Source organism: Vipera berus, assembly GCF_964194415.1.
Source record: "Vipera berus genome assembly, chromosome: 16".
Classification (NCBI taxonomy): Eukaryota; Metazoa; Chordata; class Lepidosauria; order Squamata; family Viperidae; genus Vipera; species Vipera berus.
Window position 1 is genome coordinate 6,984,358 of NC_138219.1, and position 27,044 is coordinate 7,011,401.

The 27,044-nt window shown below is 46.0% G+C and overlaps 4 protein-coding genes across 7 annotated transcripts in view; 1 reads left to right on the forward strand and 3 right to left on the reverse strand.

Moving 5' to 3' along the window:
* The window catches only part of LOC308675497 (uncharacterized protein C11orf98), a 4,541-nt gene extending 4,522 nt beyond the window's left edge, over window positions 1-19 (reverse strand). The window contains exon 1 of the mRNA XM_081340887.1: window positions 1-19. This exon is cut by the window's left edge and continues 1,377 nt beyond it. The gene's annotated coding sequence lies outside the window, so the exon portion shown is untranslated.
* Window positions 1-27,044, forward strand: part of LOC308675483 (dapper homolog 1-like) — a 126,626-nt gene that overhangs the window by 78,483 nt on the left and 21,099 nt on the right. The window lies entirely within an intron of this gene.
* Window positions 2,146-7,720, reverse strand: POLR2G (RNA polymerase II subunit G). 2 transcript variants are annotated; one of them, XR_014028134.1, is made up of 9 exons: window positions 7,668-7,720; window positions 5,694-5,803; window positions 4,941-5,100; window positions 4,800-4,850; window positions 4,624-4,689; window positions 4,289-4,360; window positions 4,044-4,077; window positions 3,431-3,620; window positions 2,146-3,150 (listed from the first exon to the last, which is right to left on the reverse strand). XR_014028134.1 is itself a non-coding variant. In XM_081340840.1 (8 exons), the coding sequence occupies exons 1-8, from the start codon at window positions 7,677-7,679 to the stop codon at window positions 3,607-3,609; spliced, it is 519 nt and encodes a 172-aa protein (XP_081196966.1). In that variant the 5' UTR covers window positions 7,680-7,720; the 3' UTR covers window positions 3,386-3,606. The 2 variants fall into 2 exon arrangements, 1 of the variants encoding a protein (XP_081196966.1); XM_081340840.1 differs by lacking the exon at window positions 2,146-3,150 and having other exon boundaries at window positions 3,386-3,620.
* LOC308675476 (5'-3' exonuclease PLD3-like) lies at window positions 9,366-25,144 on the reverse strand. 3 transcript variants are annotated; one of them, XM_081340837.1, is made up of 13 exons: window positions 24,464-25,140; window positions 21,077-21,253; window positions 20,675-20,746; window positions 19,570-19,848; window positions 16,804-16,982; window positions 16,522-16,705; window positions 16,116-16,230; window positions 15,003-15,130; window positions 14,158-14,358; window positions 13,152-13,291; window positions 12,291-12,456; window positions 11,259-11,352; window positions 9,366-11,004 (listed from the first exon to the last, which is right to left on the reverse strand). In XM_081340837.1, the coding sequence occupies exons 1-13, from the start codon at window positions 24,551-24,553 to the stop codon at window positions 10,805-10,807; spliced, it is 2,025 nt and encodes a 674-aa protein (XP_081196963.1). In that variant the 5' UTR covers window positions 24,554-25,140; the 3' UTR covers window positions 9,366-10,804. The 3 variants fall into 3 exon arrangements, with proteins under 3 accessions (XP_081196963.1, XP_081196964.1, XP_081196965.1); XM_081340838.1 differs by lacking the exon at window positions 20,675-20,746 and having other exon boundaries at window positions 24,464-25,136; XM_081340839.1 differs by lacking the exons at window positions 16,522-16,705; window positions 16,804-16,982 and having other exon boundaries at window positions 24,464-25,144.

The window sequence follows — 27,044 nt, forward strand, 5'->3', positions numbered from 1 at the left end:
ACCCTCCCCTTTCTTCTTTCCTTCCTTCCTTCCAGTAAAATCAAAGCCTCCCTTTCTTGGCAGGATCGGATGTGCCTGTATCCCTTTCTGTAATGTGCGGAGGTAAAACATACTGACCTGTGTCATGTCTTCGGTGCCAGCGGCTTTTCCATCTGCTGGTTCTATCCTCAAGCACTGGGACACGTTTGGCTAATTCCCCATTACTGTACTGGTAGTCCTAGGCATACGGCCAAGACTGAGCCCCAGTTTTTCGTTGTTAAGTGAATTTTGCCCCATTTTACGACCGACCTGGCCACGGGTGTTAAGGGAATCCCTCTAGTAAAGTTAGTCAACACGCTTGCTAAGTGAATCCGGGTTAGCCATTGCCTTTGCTTGTCAGAAGGTCGCAAAGATGGTTACCCTGGGACGCTGCAACCGTCATAAATATGAGTCAGTTGCCCAGTGTCTAGATTTTGATCACGGAGATGCTGCAGCAGTTGTGTGAAAAACGGCCGTGGGTCCCTTTTTTTCCGTGCCCTTGTGACTTCAAATGCTCACTAAACAAATAGTTGTAAGTCAAGGATTACCTTTAATGCAAACTTTATCCACGCCTGTTGAATTTATTCCATTTCTACACCACCCATCTATCTGCCTTAAGGGACTCTGGGCATTTTACAGCAACATAAATAGAACACTTGCAAAGTCACGGACAGAAAGACAGAATTAAAAATGGTTAAGAAAGTGAAAATTTACAGTAAAAAAAATTAATTTGGATAATCGGTGCACATAACTTTGGGGAAATGAGTTCATGTAAGCTACTAGGTTACAAAGGGTTGAGAGATTTGGGGTTTGCAATGCATGGGTAGAAAATGTGGTTTTTTCGTTTTGTGTTAGGACGTCGCCATTATTTTGCTAATTTAATTCTCCTGGCTCTTTCTTTTTTTGACAAGGGATTAAGGTGTAACCAAGAAAAATGAATTCCAGCAAAGAAAATGAAAAAGACACCCAGGACTGATTTCAAAAGACTGTCGGAAAAATATCTCCAACGAATTAATTTGATGTATTTCTTTGCCAGTTCCCATATGTACTTTTCGAGTTAAAGCTTTCACCAATAGTGTACATTTTTCTTTTTTCTTTTAAGCAAAAAAGGTAATGCCATTTTTAAAAAGATCAGTAAATCTCATGGCATCCTACAGCATTTAAATTTGGCATCTACTGATGATTGAATATAATTTGAGAAGTTTCTTTGGTGCGTCAGCTTGATTTCACCGCTTAAATAAGCCCAGTTTAATCTAGCTAAATTACAATTGCTAAATTGAGGCAGCTTGAGTTTCCTTTTATGTGGCTTGTTTTCTGTTTTGGGCAAGTACTGCCGCCCCCCCCCCCTTTTTTATTTCTGTTTCTGTATAATAAATTGCATTTGAAAAGCTTCGAGTGTCTGCTGGATAAATTACAACACAATTAAACTGCTGCTTCAGTGGCTGAGTTTCCTCTACAGAAAACATAAAAACTGTAGCAAGTAAATTAGCAGCCTGGCACATAATGGAAGGGGTTTTTGTTTACTTACACACAAAAGCACTAATTTTGGTTTACCGTTTCTTGCAAAATACAGCTGCCATCTCGGGGAATAAAGCAAGCAGCTTTTAACACTCAGTGGATATTATAGCTAGAGAAAAGAATATTTATTTATTCATATCCCGTCTTTATTTTTACAAATAACTGGAGGGGGTAAACTCATCCAACACGCCTTCCTATTTCCCCTACACACAATAACCTTGTGAGGTGGGCTGGACTGGGACAGAGGAGTGGCTCCACATCAACCAGCCAACCTTCATGGATAAGATGGGACTAGAACTCGCAAGTCACCCAGCTGGCTTTCATGCCTAAGGCAGGACTAGAACTCACTGTCTCCCACTTACTAGTTTGATACCTTAATCCAAGGGTGTCAAACTCAATAGCGTCACTTGATGATGGGGTTTTTTGCCTGGGGGTGGCGCTGGTGTGCACGTGATGGATCTGGCCCACGGGCTGCCTTAAATTATATGACCAAACTGACTCAATGCAGTTCTATTAGTCCTCAACTTACAACATTTGAACCCAACATCTGGAGCGTTGGAATAGATGGCAACCTGCTGTATTTCTTGGGACCTTTCCTTCCTTCCTTCCCTTATCTTTCCTTCCTCTCTTTCCTTCTGTCTTTCTTCCTTTTCTTTTTTTCTTTCTTACCTCTTTCTCTCTTATCTTTTCTTTCTTTCTTTCAAATACTCCCTCCGTAATTCAGAACCCAGAGCCAGGAAAGTGGCATGGACGTTCGGGCCTGGAGTGCCCGTGTGATGCTCAAACCGCAGCTGCCAAGGGGGGGGAAGGACATCTGTGCCCATCATGCTGGGCTGGTGGGTCGTGTTCGGGAGATGCCGCAGCAGAGATTTGGTGGGGGGCACCCTGGGCGGGAAGCAGCCCAGCCCCCAAGCCCGTCTCTGCTCTCCAGGCCTGCTGTGCAGGCAGAGAAGGGGGGGTGCTAGTGCCCCCCTCGGCCAGCTGAGGAATGACAGGGGCGGAGAATGACGGAGAAGGTGACTCACCTTATGCAAATGCTCCACCAGTGGCCGCCAGGACAGCCAGGTGGCATGATGGGAAACACGCAGTGGGGAGAGAGAACCCCCCATTTTCACCCCCAAATCGCCCCACAGGAGATGCAGTTGCAGTCCAGCCCAGGCGAAGAGCCGGGCAGAGTCGATCCACTGATCTTAAACTGGGATCTCTTTGCAAGCCATTCGTGCTCCCCGTAAACTGGAGGACCCCCCGCACGGGAGTCTCGGGCCCCGTCCGCCTTCCTCCGGTATCGCTTCTCGGCCTTTTGGCTAAGATCAAGTGTAGTATCTGTTCTTATCAGTTTAATATCTGATATGTCCTCTATTTGAGGACTACATATTAAATGGATTTTTGGAACTGGGAGATGGAATAGGGGCTTGCTCCGTCCACTCCAAGCATCGGCCTGGTATTGCAGTACCTCCAGGAACGGTGCACCTCCCCCTGGGAGGAATCTCACGGGTCAAAAAACAGATCTTGCATCAGAAGCTCCTTGTGGGGGTGTTGATCCTCAGGTGGATACTCTGCTCAGGGATCTGCCCACAGCCTCTCTAACCAGGGTGTTGGCCTGCTTGCCACCATCTGCACACACAGAGAGATGGTTGGGAAGCTGTGATGTTGGGAAATTGCTGTGAAAAGACTTAAAATGCCCTAAATAGATCATAAAAGGATCCACTTTCAGGCTAGAAGGGGGTGTTCAATGCTAAACGTTTCCTTTCTGCAAGGAAACGAAAAAGCAGTCGTAAGCCACCCAGTGAGAATGGAGACCTATACAAAATGTCAATTTGCCCAAGGAACTGAAAAAGGAGGCCACCCAGAGAGAGAACAGGAAAATGTTTAATGACCCCAAAAGGGGGCTTACACAGACAGTCGGTTCCAGCAAAAAAAAAAAAGCAACGGGAAGACCCGTGGATCTTCAGCGGTGCTCTCAACTTGATTAGGGATGCTGCAAGTGGTCCCTACTTTCCCATAAAACAGCAGCCCGCCAACCTTTCTTTGTGAGGAAGGACCGAACGCCAGAAGAGCAGAAATGAAACTTCAGTTCAGGAGACCTGGAGGAGAGAGCGAAAAAGGCAAGGTTAAAAAAAAAACGGCTCTGTAGGAAACTGTCTTTCTTTGCGAGCCCAAAACGCTCGTTTGGTGACAAGCCCATCGAAATTCGGGATGCTCGGCAACTGGCTTGTCGTGATGACGGTGGCAGCGTCCCGGGGTCACCTGATCTCCTTTTCCTGGGCCTTCTGACAATGGGGAAGCCAGTTTGACTTCAACAACCGTGGGGCCGACTTAACGAAAGGGCAGTGGTTCGCTCGCTTAACTGTCTTGCTTAGCGACAGAAATGCAGGCCTCACTTGCGATCGTAAGTTGAGGATTACCTGTTCTCTCCACTTCCCCCCCCTTTTTTTTTCTTCTTCAAAAGAAGGCTACCCAAATCGGAGCATATTTTAACCACTTGGCCAGAAATTCAAAAGACCTACCCAGGTAGTCGTCCATCAGGGATCCAATGGCAAACTGCAAAAAAAAAAAAAAAGAAAAAGAGAGGAAGAAAGGGAAAAAGAGAGGGAGGGATGGAAGGAAGGAAGGTAGATGGAAATGAGAAGAAGGAAGAAGGAGGGAGGGAGGAAGGAAGGAAGGAAGGTTGGTTAAAACTGCTAAAGTGACCCCATATAATCCCCAATTTCCAGAACAGGAATTCTGTCCCCCTCTCTCATGGAATACTCACTATATCGTTCTTGTCCACCCGGGTCCCCACAATCTTTAATCGGATATTATCTTCTGGCTGGATAACAATGTCCTGGTTTGGGGGTAAAAAAAAAAAAGCAGAGGGAACATCACCAAGACAATAAGAATTAATGTGGTGTAGTGGTTAAGACTGTGTTTTCCAAACACACTTTAAGACGGGTGGACTTCAACTCCCAGAATCCCCTAGCTAGCACGCTCTTAAGATTTGTGGATTTCAACTCCCAGAATTCCCCAGCCGGCCTGCTTTAAGATGGGCGGACTTCAACTCCCAGAATTCCCCAGCCCAGCATGCTTTAAGGAAGGAAAAAGACCCACCTCGTCCACAGTCTTGTAGCAGGGCGGATTGGAGTTAGTATCGTACTCCATTTCTGAAGGAATCGACTGCGGAGAGAGCCAGGATCCAGGATCAACAGTGGGCAGGGATCCTTCACTTCCCGGGCCCGTTCCACATGGGACCGTCCACCCTACCACCCTCCTTCCGATCTACTCACATGTCGGGATATGAAACAAGACATCGGTCCGATCTCGGTGAAGAGGCCAACCTGGGTTGGGTTGCAGAAGCCAGAAATTAAAAAAGGGATTTTTTTCAGGAATGTTTCGGGGGGGGGGGGGAATTCTCTTTACGGCCTTACCTTGTTCACCTGAGTGACAATGGCATCCACCACTTCGCCCTTGAATGGGCGGAAGACGATCGCCTTGTACTTGACCGGGTAAAGAACAAAGCCACGTCCCGGCTGAATCACGCCGGCTCCGATATTGTCGATGGTGGTCACAGCGATGACGAAGCCATACCTGGAAGTGAGAAGTGAATCCTGACATTAAAGCTAATTCTCTTTCCCTCCCCCACCATGAATTATTGGCTGTTTTCCTTCCCCCGCCCCCAAGATATTTAGATAAGGAAAAGCAGTTTGGTGCAGTGGTTAAAATCCCAGGCTAGAAACCAGGAGACAGCGAGTTCTAGTCCTGCCTTAGGCATGAAAGCCTGCTGGGTGACTTTGGACCAATCACCAGGAGACGGTGAGTTCTAGTCTCGCTTTAGGCATGAATGCTGACTGGGTGACTTTGTCCAGTACCTCTCTCTTTCTCTCTCTCTCAGCCCAACCCATCTCACAGGATTGTAGTTGTGTGGAAAACAGGAGGAGAAAGTAGTGTTAAATATGTTCAACGCCTTGAGTTACTTATAAAGTAATAAAGGCAGTATAAAACTCTAATAAACATCAAACAGATTGCTAATTTTGTGGAAAGCAATTAAGAAAACACATTGCTGCGTTTTACGGATAGAGCTGGGATTTTTTAAAAAAAATATTTTTATGCAAACCGTTACTGATACAGGAGACCAAGCCGCCGCCCCCCGCCCCCCGAAATGGACCTTCCTTCCTTCTTACTTGCCAGTGCAGGTCCCTTCCACCTCAGTGAAAAGCTTTTGCTTCACCGTGTTGAGAAGATTGGGCCCGAAATAACGAGGGTGCAACAGGATTTCATGCTCCAAGGAGATCTGGTGGCAAAAAGCAGAAAAAGCCACTGTAGCCACGATCAACAGGTCAGCTTCAATGTTTATACCCCCATTTCCTCCCCCCCCCCAATTCAAGGCAGCCTACGTAGAAACTACACCCTCTGAAGTTGCCTACAACATCCCTGTGAGGTAGGCAGGGGAAGAACATGCATATTTTTATGCTTCATTGGGTTTTATTGCAATTTGATCGTTCTGAGCCACCCGCAACCGTTGAGAATTGGGCAGCATACAGATTTAAATAAATTATTATGGTTGCTTGCCCAGTCAGCCAGATGTTTAGACTGGATTTGGCTTTTTTTTTAATCTCAATCCTCCCCCAAGGACCTGGATAGGCAGATATTGTTGTTTGATGGTGTCAAAGCTTTGTTGCAGCATGTCAGCTGTTCCAAGCAAAGCTGTCATTTTGCAATTGACCGATGGTGAATTTGTCAACGCCGACGGCGTTCAAGTGGTGCTCCAGACATTTTTGGAATTGCACCCAAGGTGCCTATAAATAATGTATTAATTACTCAAAAGATCTGGAGACTAAAACGTATGAAGAAGGGCTGCCGGAATTGGGTATGTCTAGTTTAATGAAAAAAAAGGACTAGGGGGGAAATGATAGCAGTGTTCCAATATTTGAGGGGCTGCCAAAAGAAGAATGGGTCAAATTATTTTCCCAAGCACTAGCAAACAAGACAACAATGGATGGAAACTAGTCAAGGAGAGAAGCAACCTGGAATTATCCAAACAGTGAGGACAATTAACCAGTGGAACAGCTTGCCACCAGAAGTTGTGGCTGCTCCATCACTGGAGGTTTGCAAGAAGAGATTGGACAGGCACCTGTCTGGAATGGGGTAGAATAATAATAATAATAATAATAATAATAATAATAATAATAATAATAATAATAAGAATAAGAAGAAGAAGAAGAAGAAGAAGAAGAAGAAGAAGAAGAAGAAGAAGAAGAAGAAGAAGAAGAAGAAGAAGAAGAAGAAGAAGAAGAAGAAGAGGAGGAGGAGGAAGGGATCTCCTGCTTGAGCAGGGGGTTGGACTAGAAGACCTCCAAGGGTCCCTTCCACCTCTACTCTGATTAATTTATTGGGGCTATCTTTGCTTTCTTTCGCCACACTCGCCCTCTTTCTATTTGCAGGTCTTTGCATTTTGTGATGATTTTCCTCCAGCTCATCTTTAATTCAGTTGTCGCCACGACTACCAAGTAGATTTTTCTTTTGTCTTTAAATTATTATTAAATTCCAACAGAACAGCAAACCAGAACCCGTGTTTGCAAATAGGCACAACATCACACAAAGAGCTTCCTCTGCTCCTACTCCTAACTGCAACTACTTTTAAGTCCCTGAATCTTCCTTCTGCTACTACTCCATCGTCGTGCCTTATCCAATAAACTACGATGGAAACAAGCCATACACCCTTTTATGTTTGGTCCAAAAGGGCGATTTCCGGGCCCAAAACAGCCCAGAACCTGGTGACGTTTTTAAAAACACGTGTATTATAGCCTAAAAATGTCCTTAAAAGACATGCCGCTTGGGTGTGTGTGTGAAAGCCCTAATAAGCAGGCATATACATAGAATGAAGGCTACTGCTAAGCTTGTAAGCCGCCCTGAGTCTTCGGAGAAGGGCGGGATATAAATGGAATTAAAATAAATAAATAAAAATATTCGCCCAGAAAAAGCTGAGACTACCATTAACGTGTTGGTCCAACACGTGTAAAGAAAAAAAAGCGCTTTGTGGCCCGCGAACGCCACAACCGGGTTTTTTTCCACCGTTTCCCGCTCTAAGCATCCCCTACACAAGGTCCTGGCGCGTACACGCGTCACGCAGATTCACACGTCCCCGCTAAACTCACGTGATAGAACATCCTCCCAAGCGGAGCGCTTCCCAACCGGATGGAACGTTGAGACTCCGCCCCCCCCGCCTCGCGCGGCTCAATGTTGCGACGTTCCTCTCCGCTGATTGGCTGAGCCGCGCAAGGATGCTTAAAGCGCCTTAAAGGAACAGGCGCTGTTGTTTGCTCAACTGCGCAGGCGCAGTAGCCCTGAAAGCGCATTTTAGGCCCGTTTCTGACTTTATTTTCATACAAAGCAAAGGGGTCGCACACGTATACGCAAGCACACACCCGCTTTAGGGCCATGAAAAAGAGGACGGGGACCCTCCTAAATGGAAATTGGGGCTGACTGGACAGCCATTTGTCTGAAATGGCATAGGGTTTCTGGCCTGAGCAGGGGGTTGGACTAGATGACCTCCGAGGTCCCTTCCAACTCTGTTACTCTGCTATCCTGCCTGCCTGCCTGCCTGCCTGCCTTCCTTCATTACTGGAGGTTTTGAAGAAGAGACTGGACAGCCATTTGGTCTGAAATGGCATAGGGTTTCTGGCCTGAGCAGGGGATTGGACTAGATGACCTCTGAGGTCACCTCCAGCTCTGTTACAGGGAGTCCTTGGGCATACAACACTTCACTTAGTGACCGTTCAAAGTTACTTTTCAGCCCTGGGTTAGAAACTATAAAATTGTGGAATGAGAGAGAGGAGAGACGTTGACTTATGACTGTTTTTCATACTTATTTATTTATTTATTTATTTATTTATTTATTTATTTATTTATTCGGTTTATATACCGCCCTATTCCCAAAGGAATCAGGGCGGTTTACAAGGCAAAATTTAAAAACAATCCAATATAAAATTAAAATTAAATTAAATTAAGTCTAGCCCCCAAAAATTAAAACCACAATTTAAAAACATTAAAACCCCTCAGTCCAGACCAGATAGCTCAAAGAGCCAGGTTTTTAGGTCCCGGCGAAATGAACGAAGGTTGGGGGCAGTCCGGAGTTCCGTTGGCAGTTGATTCCATAGGGCAGGCGCGCCCACAGAGAACGCCCTCCCCCTGGGGATCGCCCGTCGGCAATCCTTGACCGGCGGTACCCTTACAACCATTGCAGCAACCCCATGATCAAAGTTCGGACACTTGCCAATTGACTCACATTTATGATGGTTGCCGTGTCCCGTGTGTGTGTGTGTGTGTGTGTGTGTGTGTGTGTGTGTGAGACACGTGATCCCCTTTTGGGATCTGACAAGCAAAGTCAACGGGGGAAGCCAGATTCATTTAACAACCGTGTTACTAATTTAACAACTGCAGTGATCCTCTTCGCAACTGTGGCAAGGAAAGTCGTGAAATGAGGCAAAGCTGACTTAAGAAATGTCTCTCAGCAGCAGAAACGTTGGGCAAGACCGTGGTCGTAAGTGGAGGACTACCTGTGTTCTGTTACTCTCTTACTGTATAGCCACCAGCGCCCCTATTTTTAGATTTTGGCTTTGTTTTTTATACATAGATTTTAGTTTTTTGAAACATGACACTCGATGGAAGAATTCGAAGCTTCATAAACGTTGAGATGAAGAGTTGGGGGCCTCCTGTATAATCATTCAAAAGATAACTTTTAAGAGTAATTATACATTACTCTATAATATTATTATAATTATTCTAAAGCAATAATAATATTCACCACCAAACTGGCTCCAAATTAAGTGGAGTACAACAAGAACGCAGGCAGATGGTGTTAAAAATGTGTTTATTGTAAAAAAAGTATTTGACTTATCAAAAATAAATTCTGCCAAGCTATGTCCTTTCAAACTGCTTATAGCACATTCAGATTAAGGCATGTAATTCCCCATCCCTAACACAATCCCTGAGTTTCCAAAACAGAAATGCCACAAGAAAGAAAACGGATGATCATTTTGGGGTTGCAGGAACCAGAGACGATCACTAGAGGTCAGCGGAGAGAGATTTTTAAAAAAAACACTGGATTGTTTTGCCACCCTCTTGTGAGCATGAAGAGTATTGCAGCCCGAATCTAGGCAGGTTGTTCTGTGCAAATTGCCAACCTGGCCACGTGACACATTTCAGAGCAGTAAATCAGATGTGCTCTTTCAAGTTTCAAAAGGAAATAGATAATTTAAAGAATATTTTTTTCAGGGGAAGAAGAAGATCACAGAGAGCAGGATTTGAATCCCTCGAAAGCAAAGTGGGCAATATTTTCCTCTCCTTACAGGCTTCCAAAGTTCCTTGCCATTGGCCAAGAAACACCCGAAGGACCACAGATTCCCACTGGATTTGGGCCACTATGATTCTCGGATGGAGGACGGATGGATAGATAGATGGATGGAGGATGGATGAATAGATAGATGGATGGATGGGTGAGTGGGTAAGTGGATGGATGGATTGGATGTATAAATGATGGATGGAGGTCGGAGAATGGATAGATTGGATGCTTTGATAGAGAGATAGATAGCTGGTGGAGGATGGATGGATGATGGATGGATTGATTGATATATAGATGATGGATGGATGTCGGAGAATAGATAGATTGGATGATGGATGGATGGATTAATGCAGGGGTCCCCAAACCCTGGTCCATGGACCGGCACCAGGCCGCAGCGTGCCAGAAACTGCATGACGCAAACAAGCAAAGCCCCACCCACAGGATGCAGGAAGCACGTGAAACCACATCCCCTCCGGTCCATGAAAAAAATCTCCGGTCCCTGGTGCCCAAAAGATGCCCCCCCCCCCCGCTGGATTAATGGATGATGGACAGGTGAAGGATGATGGATGGATGAAGGACGGTTGGATGACGGATGAACGAAGGAGGGAGGTAGCTCCATCAAATTGTCCCCCTCTTAGTGACCACATGGGCAGATTTTTCTCCATGATGATCTATCCCTAACTTGGTCCTTCAGCTCCGGAAGCTTCTCAGAGGCCCAAACCGCGATCAGCCACAGCGGTTTCCAACCTCTCTTCTGGGGAGAGATGGTGAACGCGGAGAGACAACGCTTGAAGAACGCAAAAGCAGCCCGACATTTTCCTAAAAGCGCACCGAGTTTTTTTGTGTGTTTTTTTTAAACCACAGGCCGTTTCAAGGACAATCTTGGCGGCCAGGAATTTGAAGCAGTCCAGCCTTAGAGCCCTTTTCTTTGGGGTGGGGGGGAGGGACCCCTCACTCTCTTAACCTCTTCACACACTGCGAGTGGTTTTCAAGGGGGAGAGTGTACGGAGAGTCCCAGTCCCGAAGGAAAACGTCCACCAGCTGCTGGCGCAAAGTGTGACTTTGGGCTTCGGGAGCCGCCTCGCTCTGATTGACGATCAGCCCCACTCCGGTGGTGTGGAGAAAATAATCTTCAGACCAGTTAGAAGTTCCTGAAGGCGGAGAACGAAAGAAGAAGGTCCGCTGATATGCCCTCTGCAGCCCTACTTCAGCTAATCCTCAACTTAACGGCGTTCGCTTAGGGAACAACCGTGGCAGCGATTCACTTAACAGCCGTGGCAAGAATGGTCGTAAAATGGGACAAAACTCTCCCGCCTGAGCCAGGGTTGGACTAGACTAGAAGACCTCCCGGGCCCCTTCCATCTCTGTTGTTCTGTTAATGAAATTCCACATGAGAGCTACGTACCAACGTAAGCTACGCGGTCCGTCACCATGTATTTGTTGTGGTTAACGTGAGCGTAAGGAATTTCTCTCCCTTCTGCAGGAACCACAAAGAGTTTCTGAGAAAGGAAAAACAAAGAATTATATGCATCTCTCTCTCTCTCCCTCCCTCTTTTTCCATTCCCGCTCTCTGTCTCTCTCTCTCTGTCTTTATCTCTTTCTGACTTTCTCTCTCTCTCTCTCTCTCTTTGTTTCTCCATTCCCCTCTCTGTCTCTCTCTGTCTGTCTCTCTCCCTCTTTCTCTCTCCCCCTCCCTCCCTCTCTCTTTCTCCATTCCTGCTCTCTGTGTCTCTCTGTCTCTCTGTTGTCTTTCTTTTCTCTCTCTCTCTCTCTGTGTCTCTCTGTGTCTCTCTCTCTTTATCTCTTTCTGACTCTTTCTCTCTCTCTCTCTCTCTCTTTGTGTGTGTGTCTCTCTCCCCATCTGTCTGTCTCTTTCTCTCTTCTGTCTCTCTCTCTCTCTCTGTGTGTCTCTCTCTGTCTCTCTCTGTCTTTATCTCTTTCTGACTTTCTCTCTCTCTCTCTTCTCTCTCTCTTTGTGTGTGTGTCTCTCCCCATCTGTCTGTCTGTCTCTTTCTCTCTTCTGTCTCTCTCTCTCTCTCTCTCTGTGTCTCTCTCTGTCTTTATCTCGTTCTGACTCTTTCTCTCTCTCTCTCTCTCTCTCTCTCTCTTCACTCTCTCTCTCTCTTTGTGTGTGTGTCTCTCTCCATCTGTCTGTCTCTTTCTCTCTTCTGTCTGTCTGTCTCTCTCTCTGTCTGTCTCTCTCTGTCTTTATCTCTTTCTGACTCTTTCTCTCTCTCTCTCTCTTCACTCTCTCTCTCTCTTTGTGTGTGTGTCTCTCTCCATCTGTCTGTCTCTCTCTTCTGTCTCTGTCTCTCTCTCTCTCTCTTTCTGTCTCTTTCTCTCTGTCTCTCTCTCTCTTCTCTCTCTCTCATTCCACCATTCCGAAGTTTCTAACCCTGTGGGTTTTCTTAGTAGGAAGAGGTTAGGGAGGACTCACCACTTCGATGGGGCAGTGGAGGGGTTTCCTCCTCAGGACCGTGAGCGAGTCCAGGAAGACAAACATGGTTTGTCTCGAGTGCTGCCAACAGCTGATGAGAAGACGCACCCTCACGCCTTTGTCGCAGGCTGCGGTCCGTAACGCATCGTCAATGACAGGCCAGAACCTTGAAAAGCAAAAAAAAAAAAGGGGGGGGGACAGAGAGTTACAATATTCTACGGGGAGCCTGAAAGGTGGCTGTATATCTTAGGTGCCTTTTTTTCTCTCCTAATCTTGGCTTGTTATGTTTTTATATTTTTATTTACGTTTAGTGTTTTAAGATTGTTTACATTTATTTAATGGTTGCTGTCGTTGTATGTTATGGGAGATGGTTGGCCAGATAAGAAAGAAAGAAAGAAAGAAAGAAAGAAAGAAAGAAAGAAAGAAAGAAAGAAAGAAAGAAAGAAAGAAAGAAAGAAAGAGAAAGAGAGAGAGAGAGAGAGAAAGAAAGGAAGAAAGAAAGAAAGAAAGAAAGAAAGAAAGAAAGAAAGAAAGAAAGAAAGAAAGAAAGAAAGAAAAAAGGAAGATGGGAGGGAGGGAAGAAGGAAGATGGGAGGGAGGAAGGAAGATGGGAGGGAGGAAGGAAGGAAGATGGGTGGGAGGGAGGGAGGGAGGAAGGAAGATGGGAGGGAGGGAGGAAGATGGGAGGGAGGAAGATGGGAGGGAGGGAGGGAGGAAGATGGGAGGGAGGAAGGAAGGAAGATGGGAGGGAGGGAGGGAGGGAGGGAGGGAGGGAGGAAGGAAGGAAGGAAGGAAGGAAGGAAGGAAGGAAGGAAGGAAGGAAGGAAGGAAGATGGGAAGGAGGGAAGGCAATTATATCACCTTTTCGATTCACAGTATAAACACTGAGGCTCATAATCCATCACAGAAATATAGATGAATTCTCGGGCGTCTTCAATGATGCTCAGAATGGCGGTGAGGTCCGAAGTTCGCCCGGTGGAGCACAGGGCCGGCGGGGAACTCTGCATCCCAAAAGTGACAACACGGCAAAGTGTGAAACACAGGCCCCTCATTTCCACCTCCTGTTTCCCCTGGCTCCAAATAGGGGAACTTGGAAGGCCAGAGAGCTCAGCTTGGCAGGTCCCGACCTGACGGCCGTTGAAATCTACCACATTTCAAGGACCTCTGAAGGAGATCTGGGGCTTTTTAGACCGTTTCGAGAGATATTTCATGTAAAACGTTAATAGAGGTAAGATTAGCACTTTAGCCTCCTTTGGGAGTTCAAGAAAGCCTCTTTTCCTTGGAGCCGAAGCCATTCCTTGCTCCCAAAACTAGCCTTTTCAGCAATTTAAACCATAGGTTCTCAACTTAGGACCGCTCGTTTAAGGACGACGGTGCAAAGTTACACCGGATTTCTTCCAAGCTCGTTACGACCTTTTCTTAAAGTTACAATGCCCCCCTACACACCCACACACACACACACACACAGACACACACACAGAGACAAACTTTTCTTTGTGCTTAAAAATTCTCAGACTCAATCTCCAGCATTCTGCATTGATTGAAAGCCACCTGAGCCACGAGGACTAGAAACCTAATAGTGAGAACCATTAACCTGCGGAACGGAGCTTGTGAGTGCTCCCTTAGCAGAGGTTTTTTAGACTGCAGAGTCAGAAATGGGATAGGGTCTCCTGCTTGAGCACGGGGTTGGACTAGGAGACCTCCAAGGTCCCTTCCAGCTTCTCTTCGGATTGTTTTGGCCAACTTGCTATACTTCTCATCTCCAGATTTGTGGCTTCCAAGGGCCGTAATTCTCCTCCCTGGCTGGGCAGGACGAGGAGATCTAGCAGTGAAGTCCAGCCAATTGCAGGATCTTAAACACACTTACGGAAATGTAGACCTGGGCCTCTACCCCATTTAGTTGAACTTTCCGAGGTTCCTGCATGCTGGATTTGGCTGCCAGGTCCCTGGGCCAGATGGCGGGCATGGAGGCCCCCTCTTTGCCCAAGATCCGGTACATGGCAAAGATCCGGTGGAGATCCTTTGCCAGGCAGCTGCAGTTGTGGATTACAATTCCCAGTTCCTTCACCTAAGGAGGAAAAAAGAATGTGTTTGCACCTGGCAGGTAAATCTCCCACCTTTACTTCTTCAGAGGCTGGGATCTCCAAAAGGAAACCACCGCCCGTAAGAGTCGATTCCTAGCAGGGGGATTACAGATCCTGCAGATCCAGATCAGGACACGGTTCCCCTTTTGTCAGCCAAGAGACTGTGTCTCCTAGCCGACTCACCTTAGGAAAGAGATGCTACAGGTAATCCTCGGCTTAACGGCCCACAACCGAGGCCCAAATTTCCGTGGCTAAGCGAGACGCTTGTTAAGCGAGGTTTTGCCCCCGTTTTATCACCATTCCTGCTACGGTTGCTAAGTGAATCACTGCAGTTCTACGGTCGTTAAGAGAATCCGCCTGCCCCACTGACTTTGCTTAAAAGGTCGCCAAAGGGGATCACGTGAGCCCGGGGACGCTGCGACTGTCGTAAATACGAGTCAGTTGCGGAGCCTCTGAATTTTGATCCTATGACCAGGGGGATGGCGCAACAGCTGCAAGCGTGCAAAACGGTTGTAAGTCCCTTTTTTCCACTGCCCTGGTAACTTTGAATGGTCACTAAAGAAATGGATGTGACTCAAGGGACACCTTTGCCTCTTTTCCCAGCTGCCCAGGGTGGGGGGGGAGATACCTGAGTTAGGGAACGCCAATCCATGTTGGCGCTGCCAATGTAGAGGTGTTTCTGATCCACCACCCACAATTTGGTGTGCACAATCCCGCCGGTCAGTTCCTTCATGTGGACGTATCGCACGTCTGCGCCTGCAGAGCGAAAGGTAAAAGAAATATCTCTCTTTTTTTTTTTTACAGCTGCCAACGTCCCACAGGCTGACAGTCCCGCAGGTCCCTTCCAACTCTGTCGCTCTGTCCTGTTAAGGAAAAAGTCCGACTCGTGGTTTTTGACGATTTTGACAAGACAGGTCGTAAAATGAAGACGTGGTGGGTCTCTGTCTTGGCGTCCTGAAAAGCTAGAGAGGGAAGCTTGTCTAAGGATCAAGAATGTCTCCAGAGGTTGTGGGTGCTCCATCACTGGAGGCTTTGAAGAAGAGACTGGAGAACCCGTTGGTCTGGAATGGGATAGCTTGAGCTGGGGGTTGGACTAGATGACCTCCAAGGACTCTTCCAGCTCTATTGTTCTTTTGTTCTGTTATTCTGCTATTCTTTATTCCTTCCCTCCTTCCTTCCTGATCATAGATGCTTTTAAGAAGAGATTGGACAGCCACTTGTCTGAGTCTCCTGCTTGAGCTGGGGGTTGGACTAGAAGACCTCTAAGATCCCTTCCAACTCTGTTATTCTGTCCTTCCTTCCTTCCTTCCTTCCTTCCTTCCTTCCTTCCTTCCTTCCTTCCTTCCTTCCTTCCTTCCTTTCTCTTTCTCTTTCTTTGTCACTATTTCTCTATTCCTTCCTTCCTTCCTTCCTTCCTCTTTCTCTTTCCTTGTCACTATTTCTCTATTCCTTCCTTCCTTTCCTTCCTTCTTTCCTTCTTTCCTTCCTTCCTTTCCTTCCTTTCCTTCCTTTCCTTCCTTCCTTCTTTCCTTCTTTCCTTCCTTCCTTCCTTCCTTCCTTCCTTCCTTCCTTCCTTCCCTTCCTTCCTTCCTTCCTGATCATAGATGTTTTTAAGAAGAGACTGGACAGCCATTTGTCTGAAATACTATAGAGTCTCTTGCTTGAGCTGTGGGTTGGACTAGAAGACCTCCAAGGTCCCTTCCAACTCTGTTATTCCATTATCTCACTACAGATACATTACCATCACGGATCAAGTCATCGGTGTCCTGTTCGGACGATTGAGGGCTATTCACCGCTATCTCCAGCTTCACCCCCCGGGAAGGCAGGCTGCGTAGCATATTGAACACCTCCAGGCCCTGTGGGGTGACACAAAACAACAACGCTTGTGGGACTTGGCCCTAGATGATGCCGGCTGAGCCCGTTCTGACGTTACGCTGTTCATTTGTGCGGTTCAATTCTCCTTCTCAAACAACTCTTGGAACACGCTTGGACTCCACTTCAAGCCGCCCTCAACGTACGACCACAACAGGGATTGTAATATTCATTCTTAAGCAGCACGCTTGTTAAGTGAGACATCACGGGACCGCACCCGATTTTATAACACCCCCCCCCTTTTTTTTTTTTTTGCTCCCCAATGAAAAACTGACCGGCTTCGCCGAAGGATCGTCCATTTGTAAATCAGAGTCCCGCAGGGTAAAATAAAACGCCGCAATTTCTACGACGCTGTTGGCTCCCGAGAGGAGATCCATCCACCCTTCGTAAATGCTGGGATTTTGAGGACTGGAAGATGGATACCGTAAAGTGTCTGGGATGCTCTCCAGAAGGGCCAAACTAGGAACCAGAGAAGAGAGAATTAAAACCAGGGTGATCAGCAGCGATGGAGTTGACCCAGGTTTGGGACCAACCTCGGACAACGTTTTTGTCCTTGCCTGCACTGCGCGCTGCATTCGTCCTCCTCGTTCCACAGCGTCGTAATTTTTTTCCATATTGGAGAGCCATTTCCGAGCAGGAGCGAGACGGGAGCTCCCTGTTTCCATACGAACCAGCAAGTAAGGATCAGGGCGAGGAGGAAGAGCAGGAGAAAGAGAGAAGGCCAAGAGAACTTGTGCTAAGGAGGAAACACGAGGGAAGACAAGACGGGTTGATTTAGAACAGCACTTTCGTCAAACCTGATCACTTGAAGATGGGCGGACTTCGACTCCCAGAGTTCCCCAGCCAGCTTGCTTTATGTGGACTTCGACTCCCAGAATTCCCTAGTGAGCAGGCTTTAAAGACAGGTGGACTTCAACTCCCAGAAGTCCTCAGTGAGCATGCTTGAAGATGGGTGGACTTCGACTCCCAGAATTCCCTAGTGAGCAGGCTTTAAAGACAGGTGGACTTCAACTCCCAGAAGTCCTCAGTGAGCATGCTTGAAGATGGGTGGACTTCGACTCCCAGAATTCCCTAGTGAGCAGGCTTTAAAGACAGGTGGACTTCAACTCCCAGAAGTCCTCAGTGAGCATGCTTGAAGATGGGTGGACTTCAACTCATGCTGGTGATGACCTTGTTGTTGTTGTTGTTAGCTGCGAAGTCGTGTCCGACCCATCGCGACCCTATGGACAACATTCCTCCAGGCCTTCCTGTCCTCCACCATCTTCTGGAGTCCATTCAAGCTCACGCCCACTGCTTCAGTGACTCCATCCAGCCACCTCATTCTCTGTCGTCCCCTTCTTCTATTGCCCTCGATCTTTCCCAGCATTAGGCTCTTCTCCAGTGAGTCCTTCCTTCTCATTAGGTGGCCAAAGTACTTGAGTTTTAGCTTCAGGATCTGGCCTTCTAAAGAGCAGTCAGGATTGATCTCCTCTAGGACTGACCGGTTTGATCGCCTTGCAGTCCAAGGGACTCGCAGGAGTCTTCTCCAGCACCATAGTTCAAAGGCCTCAATTCTTTGGCGCTCAGCCTTTCTTATGGTCCAACTTTCACTGCCATACATTGCAACTGGGAAGACCATAGCCTTGACTATACGCACTTTTGTTGACAGGGTGATGTCTCTGCTTTTTAGTGTGCTGTCTAGATTTGCCATGGCTTTCCTCCCCAGGAGCAAGCGTCTTTTAATTTCTTGGCTACAGTCCCCATCTGCAGTGATCTTGGAGCCCAGGAAAACAAAATCTGTCACTACCTCCATTTCTTCCCCATCTATTTGCCAGGAATTGAGAGGGCCAGTTGCCATGATCTTGGTTTTCTTAATGTTAAGTTTCAACCCAACTTTTGCACTCTCCTTCTTCACCCGCAACAAGAGGCTCTTTAGTTCTTCTTCACTTTCTGCCATTAGAGTGGTATCATCTGCGTATCTTAGGTTGTTGATATTTCTTCCGGCAATCTTAATTCCAACTTTTGATTCATCTAGCCCTGCCTTTCTCATGATGTGCTCTGCATATAAGTTAAATAGGCAGGGCGACAGTATACAGCCTTGCCGGACTCCTTTCCCAATTTTGAACCAATCAGTGGTTCCGTGTCCAGTTCTCACTGTTGCTTCTTGACCCGCATATAGGTTTCTCAAGAGACAAATAAGATGGTCTGGTACTCCCATCTCTTTAAGAACTTGCCACAGTTTGTTATGATCCACACAATCAAAGGCTTTAGCATAGTCAATGAAGCAGAAGTAGATGTTTTTCTGGAACTCCCTAGCTTTCTCCATGATCCAGCGTATGTTGGCAATTTGATCTCTAGTTCCTCTGCCTCTTCGAAATCCTGCCTGTACTTCTGGTAGTTCTCGATCCACATACTGCTGAAGTCTAGCTTGTAGGATTTTAAGCATGACTTTACTAGCATGAGAAATGAGTGCAATGGTGCGGTAGTTTGAACATTCTTTGGCACTGCCTTTCTTTGGAATTGGAATGTAAACTGATCTTTTCCAATCCTGTGGCCACTGTTGAGTTTTCCAAATTTGCTGGCAAAGGTGATGACCTATAAAGCCCTAAATGGCTTGGGTCCGGATTATCTGAGGGAACACCTGCTGCCGACATTAACTCCCCATCGTCCTGTGCGTTACCACAGGGAGGGCCTTCTGAGGGTACCGCCGGTGAAGGATTGCCGGCGGGTGACTCCCAGAGAGAGGGCCTTCTCTGTGGGGGCGCCTGCCCTCTGGAACCAACTTCCGATGGAACTTAGGACTACCTCCGCTCATTCCGCCGGGACCTGAAAACGTGGCTCTTTGAGCTGTCGGGCCTAGACTGAGGGGTTTTCATTGGGTTTTAATGTTTTAACTTTTTTAAAATTTTGGGCTTTAAATTTAATTAACGGTTTTAATTAACTGTTTTAAATTTTTAACTTTTGTATGGCATGATTTTAACTGCCCTGTAAACCGCCCTGAGTCCTACGGGAATAGGGCGGTATATAAGTTAAATAATAAATAAAATAAATAAATAAACTCCCAGAATTCCCCAGCCAGCATGCTTTAAAGATGGGTGGACTTCAACTCCCAGGAGACCCCAGGCAGTTTTCTGAATCAATCCCTCAGTATTCCACAAACCTGCTCATTTTAATTTTCAATATGGGAGATACCGATTAATATCACCCATACAACCATCCTTGGGGTCTTCCATAATTTTTTTTCAAAGTTGGAAGGGGTCCCGAGAGATTTAAGAAATATGTCCATTGGGAGAGGGAGTTGAACTTGGTTATACAATTCCGGATAGCAAGGACCCACAATGTACCTTGAACCATTTCTGGTGGACCTCTTTTGCTGATGAAGCTTTCGGTGGCAACTTGGTGGTCTCCATCTTCTTCACTGGGGGCACCCTAATTCTTGGGGTGATTCCCGTCCAGGTCTCCTGTCTCGGCTCCCTCCAGGTTTCAAGTGGTCTTTGCAGGCTGAGTGTGGCTGTGTCTTCTGGATGTCCAACCTTACCAATTTGTGGTTTTGAGGTGTCCAAGATTTGCAGCTGAGACTTCTGATTCTTCACCACTTCCCACTGAGTGTTTGGCGTCTCTGACTATGGATTGAGGGAAAGAAAAAATGATTTGACTTCCTCCATTGGATGAACACAACATCCACAACATCACCAGGATGTAGCTGAGGTATGGCCCTCAAAAAGATTGGGGTGGGGTTGGGTAAACCAGCAGACGTAGCTTGCAAACCATGGTTTCTGATTTGATTGGGGTCCAAAACTGGTCTACTTTTTCAGTCAAATGATAAAAGTGGCTCGGGATCCACTTAATATCCTGGCTTGTCCAGAAACCGTTAATCCTGGTTGGAGGAGAGTACAGCAATAACCCATTTGCTCCCAGAAAGACCGATCTGCCCCTTATTTTAGGAAACTGGTTTGTTGCTCAAAGGTCCCCATCTAAATTATCGGCTGCGAATCAAACTTGGAAGCTACTTTTTTTTAAGAAAAGGCAGGCAAATTTCTCTCTGCACCCTCCCCCAAATTTGAATTCGGGCTTTTGACAAGCAAAGTCAGTGGAGGAAGCCGGATTTGCTTAACAACAATAGCAAAAAAGGTAAAATAAGACGTAAACATCTTGGTTAGCAAGAGAAATTCCGCTTCCCCTATGGTCATAAGAATTGTAATTTTTTTTAAAAAATGCCAATAAAGATCAAACCAATTTTGGATCTGCCTGATAACTTTTGGGGAGGGGGGAATTTAATTCAGCCCAGTTTCTACAGGGGGCCCACCACAAAGTGACACAATACAGTGCCCTCACCACAAAGACACAGAAGCTCTAACAGGCCCTGGATGAACCATCTGTCTTCAGGATGCGACGGAAACAAACTCGGATCTTCGCCATGCCTTTTGCCCCACCCCCACCCCCCATTACCTCCTTTCCCCTCTCTGGTCGTGGGGAAGGGTCCTCCTTCAACTCCAATCTCCTCAGCCTCACAAAGAGGGGCTGTAAAGGAAAATGGGATGAATGTCTGGGTGGGACCTGGCATACTCCACGTTTACGACCTAACCTGGGAATTTTTAATCCCTGCTTGTAATTTTGTGGGTCTTCCACTCTGAAAGTGGGGAAAACCAATACCAACAGCTTTTTTGCAAATTTACTCAAGATCCTTAGCCCGGGAATAATTTGGTGTCTTTTCCATCGAATTGAACCTGATCCTTAATTTGGAGAAGGGAAGGGGATCCAGATCAGGAATCCACTAGCTCTTCCTACATTCCTATGTCTTGGAACGAAAGGTAAACCAAACCTCGGAATTAAGGTGAACTCAAGACTTACTAAGATTTTTTCTTTCTCTGCTTGTTGCCTGACATCTTGCTGAGCTCCTGGTTCTGAAGGAATTCCTGGTGGATCTGCTGGTTCCTTGGTGGGATCCACTTGCTTCTTGTAAGCTTTGATGCTTTCTCGGACCAGGAGGGTGTCGTCAGTTCTACTTCTGGGATCTTGAGGCTCGTTCTGGGTTTGTGGTTCAAAAATCACATAAGAGTTTAATCAGAAATGAGCCCTCATCACTAGAAAACGGCGCCAGGAAATTGAGGAAGTGTTCTCCAGTGGGTGGTGCGTCTACACTTCCTGTGTAGAAATACACACACACACACACACAGAGAGAGAGAGAGAGAAATACACAACACTCAACAGATGTACACAAACACAGACAGCAATCATGCCTGACTTGGTCTACCTTGAAAGGCTGACACCATAACAGTCTCTGGCTGATCTTGAGAGGGAACAGACCAATTATAATATGTTCACAATTCGTTTTTCTTCCAGAGAATAAAATGAGTTAGGAAGTGTTTGGAGGAAAGCAACAACCAATCTGACCAACTAATGTAATTTACATAATAATAAATAGGTCTACAGGGCCTGACTTTGGATGATGGGAATGGAGATGAGAAGATGCAGAAATGGAAAGATGGGGGTGATGAGCTGGAGAGACGAAGATGGACATGGACACGGAGATAGAGGTGGAGAGGTGGAGAGATGAAGATGGGCTTGAAGATGGACATGGAGATGGGGGTGAAGAGATGAAATGAACATGGACATGGAGAGGTGGAGAGATCGAAATGAGATGGATGTGGAGATGGAAATGGAGAGATGAACATGGACACAGAGATAGAGAGGGAGAGGTGGAGAGATGGACATCAAGATGGACATGGAGATAGGGATGAAGAGAGGAGATGGACATAGACATGGAGAGGTGGTGAGATGGAGATGAGATGGATGTGGAGATGGACATGGAGATAGAGATGGACTGATGAGGAGATGGACATGGAGATGGACATGGAGAGGTGGAGAGATGGACATGGACATGGAGATGGATGTGGAGATGGAGATGGCGAGGTGGAGAGATGAAGGATATGAAGATGGACATGGAGATAGAGATGGAGAGATGAGGAGATGGACACGGACATGGAGAGGTGGAGAGATGGAGACAGATTGGTTAAGCCTTTGAATAAAGAAGCACACATAGTCTTCCGACATTATTCTTTATTCTTGCCATGTAGCCATCATAAGGTGTCACGAGACCAGTGGCTACATAAGGTGGATTAATACCTAAATACATAAAAATAATCTTCTGGGTACTTTCCAAAATTACAATTTTTTTCAGGAAACTTTAAAAAAACGAAAACCCACTCTGCTGTCAACGGCGGTCAGCTAGTTGGGCTTCCTAACAGAAACTTGTGTTCATTTAGTTGGCTGGGGAGTTTCCCCTGGCAGAAATAGGGCACAGATGTTTCTGCAGCTGCAGAGATAGCAATATGAAGGCATCTCTCTCTCTCTCTCTCTCTCTCTGTCTCTCTCTCTGCCTTTGAACGCACACACAACAATCTTTGAAATCAAGATATGAAAGCTTTTCGAAGAGAGCTGGGCCCTTTGACCAGCTTGCCCAACGTTATTTAACCCCAAAGGGTATCCAAAAGTTCCTCACTCAGTCGAGCAACTTTGGACTTTTTTTAATTCCAAAGACTGAAAGCAAATTTATCTGCAAGCAAAATCAGCTTTCTTCTTCAAATGTCCGCGCTACGATCAAATATAACTTGGGGCGAATTTCGGGGCTGAACAAAATTATTATTTTTTGTCTCTGGCTTCTGGCTTTTTTTTTTTAATCTAAAGAGGACAGTAAATGCACGTTGCCTGCACGGACGAGATTATCCTGTCCTTCCTGAAAACATTTAGCAATTCATTTACTGCCCTTTGAGGACAGCTGTTAAGGCAGGTGAAAAAACAAGAAAACATCAAAGCCGCCACAAAGAACAACAATTAAAAACAAAATTAAAAAGCCAGGGAAACGCAATAAACAATGTCACAACAAGAAGGATAATGAAAGAGAACCTAAAATGGATACCGTCATAATGAAACTAGCTGCCAAGTCAGAAGAAAAGATTTCAGCCCGCCTACGATATTTTTATTTTTATTTTTTTTACCTGACCCTTATTATTTTTATCAATCATTCGAGGCGGCAACCCTACCTAACATAGACAGTCAACAACAGCAGTTAGTTTAGTGAACAAAGTTACAACGGCACTGAAAAAAATGTGACATGACCGTTTTTCACACTTATGACCGTTGCAGTATCCCCGTGATCGCGTGATCAAAGTTCAGATGCTTGGCAACTAACTCGTATTTATGACGGTTGCAGCGTCCCCCGGGGTCACGTAATCTCCTTTTGCGACCTTCTGCCAAGCAAAGTCAATGGGGAAGCCAGATTCACTTAACAACCTGGTTACTAACTTAAAAGTTATAGAGATTCATTTAACAACAGTGGCAGGAATAGTTGTAAAATAGGGCAAAACCCATTTAACAACTGTCTCGCTTAGTAACCTACATTTTGGGCTCAGTTGCAGTTGTAAGTGGAGGATTACCCGTATATTTTTACAAAGCATTTCCAGGCAGCAATAAACCGTAGCTCTTGTCTTTTCTTTAATCAAAAACAAACAAACCCCAATTTAGCCATCTTAGCGACTTGCATCAACTTCACCAACCATTCCTCCCTGGTGGATCAGGCAAAATCTTTCCCTTTTTTTAACGATTCCAACATTTTTTTTAAAAAAATCCCTTCAGGGAAGGAAGGGCTAGAAAAATCCAGCCATAACTTGTGGGGAAACTGTGGCGGTTGGCCACGAGAAATTGACCCAGGCCATCAAGAAATCAGAATTAAACTGCGTTACTCCAGCCAGGGAAAAGAGATGGGGAAGAATCTTTGTTTAGCCTGGTTTATAGAGGGTCTAATGGAGCTGTCCAACAGATGGAGGAAAAGAGGTTTTTGTAAATGAAGACAGGGTTGTACAGCCCAAATCAAATTTTTATTACGAACAGAGGCCAGTATTAGGCCACCGATATATTTACATAACTATATGCTATCTGCCTGCCTCTCTCTGTGTCTCTCTCTCTCTCTTTCTCTCTCTCTCTTTCTCTCTCTCATCTTTTTCTGTTTATCTATCTATCATTATCATTTATCTAATATCTATCTATCTATCTACCTATCATTATCATTTAATATCTATCTATCTATCTACCTATCATCTAATCTCTCTCTGTGTCTCTTTGAATAAAGTAAATGTTGCATGTATGTTGAGGAAGACACATGCCACTTCTAGGAGAGACAAAGAATTGTGTGTGTCCATGTGTGATAATTCCACTTTGGAAGAATGAAAATGTTCCTACCTTTTCTGCAGTTTTCTCCTGTTGCAAGCGTGTCGATCTTCTCATCGGGAGGACACTGACTTGGCTTTGAGCAGGCGTCTTCTTCCTCATGTTGCCTCGGAGGAAATAACTCCCTCTAAAAAAAAATTTAACACCCCCCCACACACACCTCCCACCTTTACTTAGAAGCTACCCACCACCAGGGCCCGGAAAAGTGTCCTATCAAAGTTACAGAGACGTTAAATTTGGTGGGGAAACTACTACAGATGGATTTGAAATGACAAGCACCATCGCAATTGGTCGGTGAATTATTGCTTTTAGGCTGAGGTTTTTGCACAACTGACTCCTAGCGGCCGAGTGTGCAAGGAACCTCTTTTGCAAAATAAAATAAAATAAAATAAATTGCTGAACATCCTGCAAGCCGGAGAGGGAAATGAAATTCTTCATGAATACAGTAATGAAGTGAAATTCTGACTTGGTCATAAACTTGGTTCTAAATTTGGAAAGTAAATCTGTTGGAAATTAAGTCAGCTTTCTGCAGTAGCTTTCGGCACACCAGGAGAAATAGAGAGATAGGAGCAAGGACAAATGACATAATTTTTGCTATAAATAGAAATGTCTATTAAAGTTTGTTGGGAGCTGGGCAAAAGTTATGCATTCTTCATGCAAATTTCCGTATGATTATTTTCCCCCCCTTCCCCTTTGCTACTTAATTACTTGGGATTCATCTTGCACTCTGCACAAGCTCAGGAGCCCCAACCTCTAATAAAAGCTCCTGCTGAATTCGAATCTCCAACAGAAACTATGTTTGTTTCCAACTCTGTATTTCTCTATAAATAGCTACAAATTGTGAGAGTATCAACGTTAGGTTTAGAATTTTTTTAAAATATTTTTTTAGCTATTTCTTAACATGACTGAATGAACTTGGTTCTATAAATGTAAATAATTAATGTAATAATTTACACATTTTTATAATGGTCAACTCTTTGTTTACATACTGCTGTTTAGCCATTCATTAGCCACAATGTCTTTTTCTGTCTTTTCTCTCTCTCTTTGATGTAGCTATTTATTCTGTTTGGTTAAATGTTTTAATAAAAGAAACTTTTTTTAAAAAAAGAAAGAAAGAAACAATATTTCACACTGAGCTTACGCTTCTTTCCTGAGATGAAACTCCAATTACGGTAATTACTGACAATTGCAAATAAATTTTTTTTGCACCTCTTTTGCACCTCCTTGCAAGGATATAGTGTTGCTGCAACGCAAAAAAGAAATTTAAGAGGAAGCCACAAAAAAGGGCTTTTGTTATAGAGGGTCAATTAAATTAATTGCATTTATGCTGCAATTAAAATATTGATGAACGGGTCTTCCTTTCTTCAAAATCACCAGGGTTAAAAAAAGAATAATTAATAAATCTCCATCGTTATAATGAAAAGGGCTTTTTGCTCCAAGAGGAAAAAAAAGAGGCTGCTTACTTACTTGCAGCTTAATTTGATATTTGTAAGCCAGGGCTCATTAAAACAGCAGCATCCTTAATTTGCATAATTTATATTTGCATAAAAGCCCCCCCCCCCGCGGTCACCTGGTAACCAGGGAAACCAACGTCCCGTCTCCTCCCCTTCTCTCGGGTTTCCTTCGGAAAAGCTCCTCCACCAATCGCCGTTGAGGGGAAAGGTCTGCTCGGCCGCGGACGCTGGGAAACGTCGGCGTCCCCGCGCGCCTCCTCCAATCGGAGCGCCGTATCCAGCCACGCTGGCCAATCGAGAGAAAGAGCAGGCGGGACCAGCCGCGCTCCCCTTTCATCTCCCAGCCGCGCCCAGGTTGGGCGAGGGTGGCGACGGGCGGGAAGAAGCTGAGGAGAGGGAGCCAATCAGGATCGGAGGCGCTCTGGGCGTGGCAGGCGATTCTCCGCCTTCCCGGAGAGGGGCAGAGTCAAAGGGCCAATCAGGCAAAAGGGGGCGTGTCCCGGGAGGCCTCTGCTTTGTGGTAGGTAAGTGGGGGAAGGAAGGGGGTCCTTTCATCGCTCAACGCCCCCCCTCTTGGGGGGGAGGAAGAAGGGCGCCCCCAGATCCATCCATCCACTTAGATTCTACTTCAACGGGGGGGGAGCAGCAGTGGGGGGGAATCTGGGGGACCAATTAAGGACTCAGCATTGGGGAGGGGGCTGCAATGGGGAGCCTGGGGGTCCAACTGACTCAGTATTGGGGAGGGGGCAGCAAAGGGGGCCGGAGGGTCAAGTAAGGACTATTGGGGAGGGGGCAGCAGCGTGGAATCCGGGGGGCCCAATTGAAATTGAATCAGTATTGGGGAGGGGGGAATGCAATGTGGGTCTGGGGGCTCCAATTGACTCAGTCCTGGGGAGGGGGCAGTAAAGGGGACTGGGGCTGCAATTAAGAACTCAGTATTGAGGGGGCTGCAGTGTGGAGGCTGGGGCTCCAGATGACGCGGTATTGGGGAGGGGGCATCAAAGAGGGCTGGGGGATCCAATTAAGGAGCCTGTGTTGGGGAGGAAGGCTGCAATGAGGAGTCTGGGGATCCAATTAACTCAGTGTTGGGGAGAGGGCAGCAAAGGGGGCTGGGGCTCATATTAAGGACAGTGTTGGGG